The 14,143-nt window shown below is 42.5% G+C and overlaps 1 protein-coding gene and 1 long non-coding RNA gene across 4 annotated transcripts in view; one reads left to right on the top strand and one right to left on the bottom strand.

Annotated features, from left to right (window-relative positions):
- Positions 1-14,143, bottom strand: part of LOC122682977 — a 64,811-nt gene that overhangs the window by 49,946 nt on the left and 722 nt on the right. The gene's annotated exons all lie outside the window — the stretch shown is intronic.
- DBX2 (developing brain homeobox 2) overlaps positions 13,395-14,143 on the top strand; it is a 36,788-nt gene continuing 36,039 nt past the window's right edge. Inside the window, exon 1 of the mRNA XM_043886389.1 lies at positions 13,395-14,100. Coding sequence (XP_043742324.1) covers positions 13,701-14,100 — 400 coding nt within the window. The 5' untranslated portion in view covers positions 13,395-13,700. The remainder of the gene's footprint in view (positions 14,101-14,143) is intronic.

Raw genomic sequence — 14,143 nt, forward strand, 5'->3', positions numbered from 1 at the left:
GGCATCCCTGTCCATCACCAACTCCCAGAGTCCACCAAAACCCATGTCCATCGAGTCAGTGATGCCATCTAACCATCTCATCCTCTGTCATCCCCTTCTCCTCCTGCCCTCAATTGTTCCCAGCATCAGGGTCTTTTCCAATGAGTCAGCTCTTTGCATCAGGTGACCAAAGTATTGGAGTTTCAGCTTCAGCATCAGTCCTTCCAATGAACACCCAGGACTGATCTCCTTTAGGATGGACTGGTTGGATCTCCTTGCAGTCCGAGACTCTCAAGAGTCTTCTCCAACACCACAGTTCAAAAAACATCAATTCTTCGGTGCTCAGCTTTCTTTATAGTCCAACTCTCACATCCATACGTGACCACTGGAAAAATCACAGCCTTGACTAGACAGACCTGTGTTGGCAAAGTAATGTCTCTGTTTTTTAATATGCTGTCTAGGTTGGTCATAACTTTCCTTCCAAGGAGTAAGAGTCTTTTAATTTCATGGCCGCAATCACCATCTGCAGTGATTTTGGAGCCCAGAAAAACAAAGTCAGCCACTGTTTCCACTGTTTCCCCATCTATCTGCCATGAAGTGATGGAACCAGATGCCATGATCTTAGTTTTCTGAATGTTGAGCTTTAAGTCAACTTTTTCAGTCTCATCTTTCACTTACATCAAGAGGCTCTTTAGTTCTTCTTCACTTTCTGCCATAATGGTGGTGTCATCTGCATATCTGAAGTTATTGATATTCCTCCCGGCAATCTTGATTCCCGCTTGTGCTTCCTCTAGCCCAGCGTTTCTCATGATGTATTCTGCATATAAGTTAAATAAGTAGGGAGACAATATACAGCCTTGACGTACTGCTTTTCCTATTTGGAACCAGTCTATTGTTTCATGTTCAGTTCTAACTGTTGCTTCCTGACCTGCATACAGGTTTCTCAGGAGTAGTATATGTATGTTTTGATTTTTAATTAATGCAGAACATTATATGATTAGGATACTGTGGTATACTTTAAAACTATTCACATATGCACACTGTCCCTCCTTACAGCAGGATTTTATTTTCTCACACTATTGAACTCAAGCATGACTTGCTTTGGCCAGTGAAAAGTGAGCAGAGGTTACATGTGCCCACTTTGGGCAGAAACTTTAAGACTTAGTATATGCTTTGCTATACTTTCTTTTCCTTCAACCAAGAGGCCAGAAATACTTCAGATGGAGCTTACTCCCTAGGTTTGAATTCTTGAATAAATTCTGTGTCGAGGACAGTTATGGCCCACCAGAAATGGACATAAACTTTCACTGCTCTAAGCCATTACAATTTTACAGTCATGTGTTACCAGAGCAAAACCTAACCTACCCCTATCTTTGAACATTATATACATTTGTAACAAATACATTAAAACCGTACATTGACAGAGTGTTGCCTAGGAGAAGCCATTTGGGATTAGTAAGAAGTCAGAGCTGTAGAATATTTTAAAGAAAGCAAAACTCGTTATTTCCAAATCTAACATTAACCTAACTAGAAGACTAATTAGTAGTTACACTCTATTAAAAAGGTGAGACTTTGGCAGAACATGTTTAATCAAACAATGCAATCTATAATGAAATGTTGCAAAATAAGAAGAAATGAAAGACCCTGGTGTGTCATTCAGTTAAGTGATGTGACATTTCCCAAGTTTACTGCTGGTCAAAGTTTGTAGCTAAAGAAAGAATGTGAGCTAGAGCAAAGGTGTTGGAGCGGGGCTGGGGGTAATTAGTAGATGGAATGATGGAGAGAGGGTAGGAACTTGAAAACCAGGGAGAGTACTGAAGGGACATAAGGAATGTCACTGGAGAATTATACCGTGTGATTTACATGGTTGACTTTCAAGCAACGCTTACCATAGAAGCTTTGTAATATTGCTCTAGTTTCCAAATAAATCAAAGCTATGGAACTCAATAGAGGACGGGGGGAGGACTAGAAACAAACTGTAGGGATTAATGTTTGTTTACTGACCTAAAACACTTGTTCTATTTTACATGAAACAAATTCTCACCAGAGAAATGACACTCTGAAGCAAGGTAATTAACATATCTAAATTTGGTTCAGAGAGCCTGATTCATAGCCTTAGAGTGGAGCTTCACCAAGGGATTAAATGCCCTGTGTGTACTTCGTAATTTTGGTAGTAAATGCAAACAACTTAATACTCATTGGAAGGGACTACTGTGGTGTAAACATTGGGGAATATGACAAAATTCACCATGCAGGGTGCATCCATCCTTTTGTCCAAAGCTGTAATTCAGGGCCAACCAGAAAGCTTTGCAGGATTTCAATATGAATGAGAGGCACCTGTGACTGTGAGGACACTGAGCTAATGAGAGACGGTTGAAAAGCCGCTGCTCAGCAGCACTCAGGGTAATTTCCTCAAAATCTTTCAGTGGCTCTCACATTTCACTTCGGGCCAAACAAGTACAAGCGGAGATGTGGTTAGAAATGATCAATGAGCGAGGAATGCCAGAGAAACTGAATGGCCTGGAAAGAAACTGGGAAGTCTCCCAGTTACAGAAGAAAGTCAGTAAAATAGAGCTTGGAGGTAGAATGCAGGGCACGGAGATGAACAATGCCCGAGGCATGGCAAAATAATCTACCAACGCCAACAGAGCCAGCCAGGAAAGACATGTGCAGGAAAAGCAGGACAATCAGAGCATGAGTCCTGCCAGGTCAACACTGAAAACATATTTATAAATGTGTGCCAGGCTTTTAGAATTTATTTCAAAGATCAGAGAAGTCTATAGGAACGAGATGGGGTGGAAGGAGTGGGAGGATATTTAGAATTCAACTGAGTAATGATTATTGAAGTGGTTGAATATGCCTACCTCTTAACATATTCCTGTAGTTTTCTTTAAAATAATTTTTTCCCTCTAACTCAAGGATTAGGATGTAATCTGCCCAAGACTCTGAGTCAGGAGTGGGTATTGAGCTATGGAGAGAATCTACAGTTAGCAGTTACTGGGAAAAACCTGTTTCTCCTTGAGTAACCCTGTACCAGCGAGGTTTCCAGGTTACTAAAAGGGCTATCATGGGTTCCTGAAGCTTCCCTTTTGAGAACAGAACCTAGCTTCTCACCGTGACTTTTTTTTTTTGGTTGCACCATGTGGCATGTGGGATTTTAATTCCCCCACTAGAGATCCAATCTGTGTCCCTGCATTGGAAGCATGGAGCCTTAACCCACAAGTTAAGTTAACCACCAGGGAAGTTCCACATCTTTTTAAAGATGTTTGATTGTTGGAGTAGGTGCTCAGAGGCTACCAATGAGAGGTCAGTGGTTCATCCTAGACTTCCACCATGTCTATGAGACAGCGTCTCTCTCCACCAAGCACAGAGGTGCTCCTGCTCAAAGGGAAGAATTCTGCTGATTATGGAGGGATGGGAAGAGCTTCTTCAGATGCCACTGCAGAGGTCCAGGTCTTAACGGAGCTGTTGTAAACATGTGCATTTAAAAGAAGAGGTTTACCTGTTTGCTGTATTTGTTTACTACTTAAAGGCTTTGAGGAGACAGACTAAATGGATATACATACCACAGAGGCATTAAAATTAAAAAAAGATGTAAAGTGAGCTAAGGAGAGGTTGGAGATGAGGGAAATGCAGGCTAAGAGAGTCGCTGCCATTGAACTCTAAAATTAGCTCAACTTCTTGGCGCTGAAAACACATTAGGAAACACAATGGCTATATAGTTCTCATGGTCTGATAAAACTAAGCACACAGGTTCCTTACAAGAGACAAGACTTCCTCAGTCACAGGTACCTTCTGGATAGCTCTCAGACTCTCCTTCTTTCCATCATCATTGCCACAAACCCAGTCCAAACTCTTGACTGAATTACTTTAATCGTCTCCAATCACAGTCTTCTCCAAATCTTTGCATAGCCTCCACACCACAGAAGTGGTCTTTTTAAATGCAAATAGGAGATCACATCTCATTGCTTTTTAAAAACTGACATACAATCTGTTTTAGGTATACAGACATAATGATTTGATGATTACCATCATAACTTTATATTGTATATTGTCACCCTGCTTATTTAACTTCTATGCAGAGTACATCATGAGAAATGCTGGGCTGGGGGAAGCACAAGCTGGAATCAAAATTGCTGGGAGAAATATCAATAACCTCAGATATGCAGATGACACCACCCTTATGGCAGAAAGTGAAGAAGAACTAAAGAGCCTCTTGATGAAAGTGAAGGAGGAGAGTGAAAAAGTTGGCTTAAAGCTCAACATTCAGAAAACTAAGATCATGGCATTTGGTCCCATCACCTCATGGGAAATAGATGGGGAGACAGTGGAAACAGTGTCAGACTTTATTTTTTGGTCTCCAAAATCACTGCGGATGGTGACTGCAGCCATGAAATTAAAAGACACTTACTCCTTGGAAGGAAAGGTATGACCAACCTAGCATATTAAAAAGCAGAGACATTACTTTGCCAACAAAGGTCCATCTAGTAAAGGCTATGGTTTTTCCAGTGGTCATGTATGGATGTGAGAGTTGGACTATAAAGAAAGCTGAGCGAGAAGAATTGATGCTTTTGAACTGTGGTGTTGGAGAAGACTCTTGAGGGTCCCATGGACTGCAAGGAGATCCAACCAGTCCATTCTAAAGGAGATCAGTCCTGGGTGTTCATTGGAAGAACTGATGCTGAAGCTGAAACTCCAATACTTTGGCCACCTGATGCGAAGAGCTGACTCATTTGAAAAGACCCTGATGCTGGGAAAGATTGAGGGCAGGAGGAGAAGGGGACGATAGAGGATGAGATGGTTGGATGGCATCACCGACTCGATGGACATGGGTTTGGGTGGACTCAGGGAGTTGGTGATGGATGGGGAGGTCTGGAGTGCTGCAGTTCATGGGGTCACAAAGAGTCGGACAGGACTGAGTGACTGAACTGAACTGAACTGATGGTAACTTTAGTTAACATCTATTATCACACATAGTTATAATTTTTTCTTATGCATACCTCATTAACGACAAAGTACCAAATCCTGAGTGCTGCATACAAGACACAATCTGGCCCCAGCCTACATCTCCAGTCTAATGACAACATAGGTCTTACTTTTCCCTATGAACTCTCTCCCCTTGTCGCAACCTTAAACGCTAACTCACAGTCACTATTTTACACAAGGCTATCCCACAGGTTTTACGCATGTAAACTTGAAGGCATTCAAGTTCTTTTTTTGGACCAGATTCCAGCATAGGCCAAGGCAATTCTTTAAGGAATGACAGCTCTGTAGCAAAATGGCTGAGACTTAGTGCATTGTCAATTATTGGGTTTTTTTTTTTTCTTCTCATAAGTATCAGTAGCTTTTAATAGCTACTTGGGCTTCCCTGGTGGCTCAGATGGTAAAGAATCCACCTGCGATGTGGGAGACCTGGGTTAGATCCCTGGGTTGGGAAGATCCCCTGGAGGTGTGCATGGCAACTCACTCCAGTATTCTTGCCTGGAATATCCCTATGGATGGAACCTGGTGGGCTACAGTCCATGGGCTCACAAAGAATCAGACACAGCTGAGCGACTAAGCACAACAGCTACTTAAGCAAATTAAGGAATATAGAGCCATTCCCATAACCTCACTACCACACATGTGAAAGCAAGGGTCAGACAGAATTCTAGGACACATTTAAACATTTATGTAGCCTGTGCAGGCAGGTACAGAGACAGTCATATATAATATGTTTTGGAAGCTCAGTGATGCCAACTCCTGACCCTTTCAATTTCACATTCTCTAAGAGAGATTTGCTTGAGGAAATGTGACAGTGTTCTAGTCCTGGGATGCTGCTAATCCTAGCTGGGTTTGGGCAATACGTTCTCTAAATTAGTGGCTGAAGACAAGACTGGTTCAGAATTAAGCCTTACACTCCATTCTGGAGGTTACAGGCTTTCATGTAAAGGTGTAAAGGATTCCCTCCACATCTGAAACACTACTTGTTGATCTCCTAAAAAATAATTTGTGATGTCCACTGAACTAACTAAAAAAAGTCCGGTGTTAATTGAAGATAAAGATAATGTTGGGAAAGGCAGTCTTTCATCCCCGACTTGGCTGCATAACAATGGGCCTGGGGCCTGGAGCACTTCTTTCCCAGGAGAGAAAGAGCCCACTCAGCCTGTGCTGGGCTCATCGCCTCTCTTGGCTCCATCAAACAGCCCCATCTCTTTTTAACCTTCAGCCTCTTGTCTGGAGCACTTCTTTTTTTCTCATCATATAGACATAGTCATCTCTGCTTTTTTTTTTTTTTAATTTTTTTATTAGTTGGAGGCTAATTACTTCACAACATTTCAGTGGGTTTTGTCATACATTGATATGAATCAGCCATAGATTTACACTTATTCCCCATCCCGATCCCCCCTCCCATCTCCCTCTCCACCCGATTCCTCTGGGTCTTCCCAGTGCACCAGGCCGGAGCACTTGTCTCATGCATCCCACCTGGGCTGGTGATCTGTTTCACCATAGATAGTATACATGCTGTTCTTTTGAAACATCCCACCCTCACCTTCTCCCACAGAGTTCAAAAGTCTGTTCTGTATTTCTGTGTCTCTTTTTCTGTTTTGCATATAGGGTTATCGTTACCATCTTTCTAAATTCCATATATATGTGTTAGTATGCTGTAATGTTCTTTATCTTTCTGGCTTACTTCACTCTGTATAAGGGGCTCCAGTTTCATCCATCTCATTAGGACTGGTTCAAATGAATTCTTTTTGACGGCTGAGTAAAATTCCATGGTGTATATGTACCACAGCTTCCTTATCCATTCATCTGCTGATGGGCATCTAGGTTGCTTCCATGTCCTGGCTATTATAAACAGTGCTGCGATGAACATTGGGGTGCATGTTTCTCTTTCAGATCTGGTTTCCTCAGTGTGTATGCCCAGAAGTGGTATTGCTGGGTCATATGGCAGTTCTATTTCCAGTTTTTTAAGGAATCTCCACACTGTTTTCCATAGCGGCTGTACTAGTTTGCATTCCAACCAACAGTGTAAGAGGGTTCCCTTTTCTCCACAGCCTCTCCAGCATTTATTGCTTGTAGACTTTTGGATAGCAGCCATCCTGACTGGTGTGTAATGGTACCTCATTGTGGTTTTGATTTGCATTTCTCTAATAATGAGTGATGTTGAGCACCTTTTCATGTGTTTGTTAGCCATCTGTATGTCTTCTTTGGAGAAATGTCTGTTTAGTTCTTTGGCCCACTTTTTGATTGGGTCATTTATTTTTCTGGAATTGAGCTGCAGGAGTTGCTTGTATATTTTTGAGATTAATCCTTTGTCTGTTTCTTCATTTGCTATTATTTTCTCCCAATCTGACGGCTGTCTTTTCACCTTACTTATAGTTTCTTTTGTAGTGCAAAAGCTTTTAAGTTTCATTAGATCCCATTTGTTTAGTTTTGCTTTTATTTCCAATATTCTGGGAGGTGGGTCATAGAGGATCTTGCTGTGATTTATGTCGGAGAGTGTTTTGCCTATGTTCTCCTCTAGGAGTTTTATAGTTTCTGGTCTTACATTTAGATCTTTAATCCATTTTGAGTTTATTTTTGTGTATGGTGTTAGAAAGTGTTCTAGTTTCATTCTTTTGCAAGTGGTTGACCAGTTTTCCCAGCACCACTTGTTAAAGAGGTTGTCTTTTTTCCATTGTATATCCTTGCCTCCTTTGTCAAAGATAAGGTGTCCATAGGTTCGTGGATTTATCTCTGGGCTTTCTATTCTGTTCCATTGGTCTATATTTCTGTCTTTGTGCCAGTACCACACTGTCTTGATGACTGTGGCTTTGTAGTAGAGTCTGAAGTCAGGCAGGTTGATTCCTCCAGTTCCATTCTTCTTTTTCAAGATTACTTTGGCTATTCGAGGTTTTTTGTATTTCCATACAAATTGTGAAATTCTTTGGTCTAGTTCTGTGAAAAATACCGTTGGTAGCTTGATAGGGATTGCATTGAATCTATAGATTGCTTTGGGTAGAATAGCCATTTTGACAATATTGATTCTTCCAATCCATGAACACGGTATGTTTCTCCATCTGTTTGTGTCCTCTTTGATTTCTTTCATCAGTGTTTTATAGTTTTCTATGTATAGGTCTTTTGTTTCTTTAGGTAGATATACTCCTAAGTATTTTATTCTTTTTGTTGCAATGGTGAATGGTATTGTTTCCTTAATTTCTCGTTCTGTTTTTTCATTGTTAGTATATAGGAATGCAAGGGATTTCTGTGTGTTGATTTTATATCCTGCAACTTTACTATATTCATTGATTAGCTCTAGTAATTTTCTGGTAGAGTCTTTAGGGTTTTCCATATAGAGGATCATGTCATCTGCAAACAGTGAGAGTTTCACTTCTTCTTTTCCTATCTGGATTCCTTTTACTTCTTTTTCTGCTCTGATTGCTGTGGCCAAAACTTCCAACATTATGTTGAACAGTAGTGGTGAGAGTGGGCACCCTTGTCTTGTTCCTGATTTCAGGGGAAATGCTTTCAATTTTTCACCATTGAGGGTGATGCTTGCTGTGGGTTTGTCATATATAGCTTTTATTATGTTGAGGTATGTTCCTTCTATTCCTGCTTTTTGGAGAGTTTTAATCATAAATGAGTGTTGAATTTTGTCAAAGGCTTTCTCTGCATCTATTGAGATAATCATATGGTTTTTATCTTTCAATTTGTTAATGTGGTGTATTACATTGATTGATTTGCGGATATTGAAGAATCCTTGCATTCCTGGGATAAAGCCCACTTGGTCGTGGTGTATGATTTTTTTAATATGTTGTTGGATTCTGTTTGCTAGAATTTTGTTAAGGATTTTTGCATCTATGTTCATCAGTGATATTGGCCTGTAGTTTTCTTTTTTTGTGGCATCTTTGTCAGGTTTTGGAATTAGGGTGATGGTGGCCTCATAGAATGAGTTTGGAAGTTTACCTTCTTCTGCAATTTTCTGGAAGAGTTTGAGTAAGATAGGTGTTAGCTCTTCTCTAAATTTTTGGTAGAATTCAGCTGTGAAGCCATCTGGTCCTGGGCTTTTGTTTGCTGGAAGATTTTTGATTACAGTTTCGATTTCCTTGCCTGTGATGGGTCTGTTAAGATCTTCTATTTCTTCCTGGTTCAGTTTTGGAAAGTTATACTTTTCTAAGAATTTGTCCATTTCATCCAAGTTGTCCATTTTATTGGCATAGAGCTGCTGGTAGTAGTCTCTTATGATCCTTTGTATTTCAGTGTTGTCTGTTGTGATCTCTCCATTTTCATTTCTAATTTTGTTAATTTGGTTCTTCTCTCTTTGTTTCTTAATGAGTCTTGCTAATGGTTTGTCAATTTTGTTTATTTTTTCAAAAAAACAGCTTTTAGCTTTGTTGATTTTTGCTATGGTCTCTTTAGTTTCTATTGCATTTATTTCTGCCTTAATTTTTAAGATTTCTTTTCTTCTGCTAACCCTGGGGTTCTTCATTTCTTCCTTCTCTAATTGCTTTAGGTGTAGAGTTAGGTTATTTATTTGGCTTTTTTCTTGTTTCTTGATGTAAGCCTGTAATGCTATGAACCTTCCCCTTAGCACTGCTTTTACAGTGTCCCATAGGTTTTGGGTTGTTGTGTTTTCATTTTCATTCATTTCTATACATATTTCGATTTCTTTTTTGATTTCTTCTATGATTTGTTGGTTATTCAGAAGCGTGTTATTTAGCCTCCAGGTGTTTGAATTTTTAACAATTTTTTCCTGTAATTGAGATCTAATCTTACTGCACTGTGGTCAGAAAAGATGACTGGAATGATTTCAATTTTTTTGAATTTTCCAAGACTAGATTTATGGCCCAGGATGTGATCTATTCTGGAGAAGGTTCCGTGTGCACTTGAGAAAAAGGTGAAGTTGCTTGTTTTGGGGTGAAATGTCCTATAGATATCAATTAGGTCTAGCTGGTCCATTGTGTCATTTAAAGTTTGTGTTTCCTTGTTAATTTTCTGTTTAGTTGATCTATCCATAGTTGTGAGTGGGGTATTAAAGTCTCCCACTATTATTGTGTTACTATTAATTTCCTCTTTCATACTCGTTAGTGTTTGCCGTACATATTGCGGTGCTCCTATGTTGGGTGCATATATATTTATAATTGTTATATCTTCTTCTTGGATTGATCCTTTGATCATTATGTAGTGTCCTTCTTTGTCTCTTTTCACAGCTTTTATTTGAAAGTCTATTTTATCTGATATGAGTATTGCGACTCCTGCTTTCTTTTGGTCTCCATTTGCATGAAATATTTTTTTCCAGCCCTTCACTTTTAGTCTGTATGTGTCTCTTGTTTTGAGGTGGGTCTCTTGTAGACAGCATATATGGGGGTCTTGTTTTTGTATCCATTCAGCCAATCTTTGTCTTTTGGTTGGGGCATTCAACCCATTTACATTTAAGGTAATTATTGATAGGTGTGGTCCCGTTGCCATTTACTTTGTTGTTTTGGGTTCACGTTTATACAACCTTTCTGCATCTCTGCTTTTAACCCATGACTTTCTTTAGCTTTTCCCCCATGGTTCTTCAATCTCTACTTTCCTATTTTCTATGGACCCTCAATCATCCACGAACGGGTTTCCGCCTCTCTTTGCTCCCCATGAAAAGTCTCTTGCCCAAGTCACTTAGAATCAAGTTATTTTTTTGGTCTGAAGCATTTACAGAGTTGCATATTAACTAAGGTAGGTGACGGAGAAGGCAATGGCACCCCACTCTAGTACTCTTGCCTGGAAAATCCCATGGACGGAGGAGCCTGGTAGGCTGCAGTCCATGGGGTCCCTAAGAGTTGAACACGACTGAGCAACTCCACTTTCACTTTTCACTTTCATTCATTGAAGAAGGAAATGGCAACCCACTCCAGTGTTCTTGCCTGGAGAATCCCAGGGATGGGGGAGTGTGGTGGGCTGCCATCTATGGGGTCACACAGAGTAGGACATGACTAAAGCGACTTAGCGGCAGCAGCAGCAAGGTAGGTGAGGATATGCTGTGGAAATCAACTCTTTAAATTTTAAAGGTATTACCTAATAAACATCAATTTTTTGCTTAGTAAAAGAATCTGCCTACCAATGCAGGAGATGCTGGTTCAATCCCTGAATCAGGAAGATCCCCTGGAGGAGGAAATGGCAACCCACTCCAGTATTCTTGCCTGGAGAATCCCACAGACATAGGAGCCTGGTGGGCTACCATCCAAAGGATCGCAAAGAGTCAGACACAACCGAGCACATGAGCACACACGCTAGGTATGTCATAACTTTCCTTCCAAGGAGCAAGCGTCTTTTAATTTCATGGCTGCAGTCACTGTCTGTAGTGATTTTGGAGCCCAAGAAAATCTGTCACTGCTTTCACTGTACCCCCCTTTCTGTTTGCCATGAAGGCATGCGACCAGATGCCATGATCTTAGTCTTTTTTTAATGTTGAGTTTCAACCCAGCTTTAATGTATTAAACACTGGATAAATGGTGGCTATGATATGGGAATGGTGGTGATGATGTAATCTCTCTATTCCTTGCTAATTTCAAAGGTTACTGCTTCATACCCTATTTCCAACCATTGTCCACTTTTAAGACTCAGTGTAGGGGAGACTTCTGGAAGTTTTCTCATACTTTTCCCTCAAAATTTCAAGTCCTTTTTCAGATGTTATTTGTTTTTCCACATCACTAGGCTGTGAATTATTAATACAAAGTAAGGACCAGATCTTTCTCTTCTCTATATATTTCAAGGACCACCAATAGGGTTCAATATACATGAAATGCTCTGTAAAGGTATGCTGACTCAATCAGTAAGTGAATGAATATTAGTAACATGTACCAGGCTTGCCAGTAACTTCTCTCTCATTGGGCAACAAGTAGGGAGTGTGGGCAGAGAAGGCAATGGCACCCCACTCCAGTACTCTTGCCTGGAAAATCCCATAGATGGAGGAGCCTGGTGGGCTGCAGTCCATGGGGTCACTAAGAGTTGAACAGGATTGAGAGACTTCACTTTCACTTTTCACTTTCATGCATTGGAGAAGGAAATGGCAACCCACTCCAGTGTTCTTGCCTGGAGAATCCCAGGGACTGCAGAGCCTGGTGGGCTGCCGTCTATGGGGTTGCACAGAATTGGACACGACTGAAGCGACTTAGCAGCAGCAGCAGCCGGGAGTGTGGGCCTTTAAACATCTTTGGACATACCAAGTGTAAATGAAACACAAATCAACCAGGTGAATTTTCAAAAAGAAATCTATGTAACAAACCTGGCCAACATTTTAGGGACAAAATTATTCTTAGGGTAAAAAGTAAAACATTACATGTGACCCCAAACTTTGAAAACATCCTTTAAAAACCACATTCTAAATAAACACATCTAAATTTGCACAGGAGAGAGGCAGTGGGAAGTATAAATTGACAAAAGTCACAGTTTGAACTTATTATCAAGGTAAAACAGTTTCCAAAATGAAGTTGCCTTGTAGTTAACTAGAACATTTAAAGACACACAAGCTTTTTTCATCTGTCCAGTCTCTATTTCAGTTCAGTTGCTCAGTCGTGTCCGACTCTTTGCGAACACAAGAATCGCAGGCCTCCCTGTCCATCACTAACTCCCAGAGTTTACTCAAACTCATGTCCATCGAGTCGGTGATGCCATACCGCCATCTCATCCTCTGTTGTATATTTAGCAGACTGTTAATAAATTGAAAAATATCCACATTTCTAGGAAAAAAAGAAAGAAAGAAAGAAAGAAAAAAAAGAGTAACTGTAATCCTAAGGAATTCAGAGTTCTCACCCTGGTCTCTCTGAAGAGTCCCTGGCCACCTTTGCTTTGATGGTGGCTTTCTTCCTGGAATTTGGACCCAAGCACCTGTTATTTGCCATTTAATCAACTCCAACTAAGATCCCCTTTCCTAAATCAAAATTTATTAGATCACCTCTTCTAAAGTGACTCCTAAATCAAATCTTACCCAAAAAGTGACTGGAAATGAATTGCTGGAAACTGAGAAATTTTGTAAGGGTCTTCCAAAAAGACTCATTTCCTTTCCCCTTAAAAACAAACAGGGGCCACATTTCATACACAAACAACGCGTTCTTTAAAAGGTGCCTTTTCATCTGCACAAGTCTCAGTAACACACGTGACTTTCTCTGATGATTATACCCTCCAGGACACTTGTGACTCCCATTCACTTCCCCTGGTGGCCCCGAAGTGACGTCAGCCCCGGAGAGCCAGGGGTCGGCCAACAGGTGGTCCGCCGAGCGCTCTCCAAATGTGAGCGCCGGCCGCGCTCCGTGCCGGGCTCCAAGCTCCCCCGGGCCGCGCAGGCTCCCGGACTAGGGCTGGGATCCCCTCGCCTCCGCACCCCTCCTCCTCCCTCCTCGCGTCCCCTCCCCTCGCCAAAGCTCGGACTCTCGGGTTGCCCTTATTGTTGGCCGCGTCTGTCACTCTGTGGGCTGGGTGACACGAATGGATGGGTTGGACACACCTTCCAGCCTACTAGAAAAAAAAAAAAAGCCCGGATCTACAGAGACAGCGGGAGGGACTCCCCCGGCGCCCGCAAAGCCTACGCCGCGGGCCGGGGAAAAGCACAGCTCCCCCTCCCACATTCACTCCTCCCCGCCTTTAAAAAAACAACGCTCAGCGCAAATAAATAATATCGTCCCCAGCCCGCCAGGGTCCTCGTTGTCCTCGCCTCCTCTGCCGGCTGAGCTCGTTCCAGCGCGGCGGGAGGCGAGCGCGCAGAGGCTCCGGCGCGCATCATGCTCCCCAGCGCCGTGGCGGCCCACGCCGGCGCCTACTGGGACGTGGTGGCTTCCTCCTCGCTCCTGAACTTCCCCGCCGCGCCGGGCTTTGGCAACCTGGGCAAGAGTTTCCTGATCGAGAACTTGCTGCGGGCTGGAGGTGCCCCGCCGCTCGGACTACCACCGCCCCAGCACCACGGCTCGGCAGCGGCTCTGGGCGCTGGCGGGCAGGTCCGGCCCCTGCCGGCCAGCCCGGTTCCCCTCAAGTTGTGCCCGGCGGCAGAACCAGTCAGCCCTGGCGGGGCGCCCTACGGCACCCGGTGGGCGTTTCAAGTGCTCAGCCCCTCGGCGGACGGCGCCCGGCTGCCGGTTCGGGCTCCGGGGGACCCGGACTGTGCCTTCCAGCCACCAGCCCCAGGTGAGCCCGTTCTCCCCTCCCCAGCCGCGCGCTGCGCCTCCCG

This window comes from Cervus elaphus, chromosome 3 (genome assembly GCF_910594005.1).
Source record: "Cervus elaphus chromosome 3, mCerEla1.1, whole genome shotgun sequence".
In the NCBI taxonomy this organism is placed as follows: Eukaryota; Metazoa; Chordata; class Mammalia; order Artiodactyla; family Cervidae; genus Cervus; species Cervus elaphus.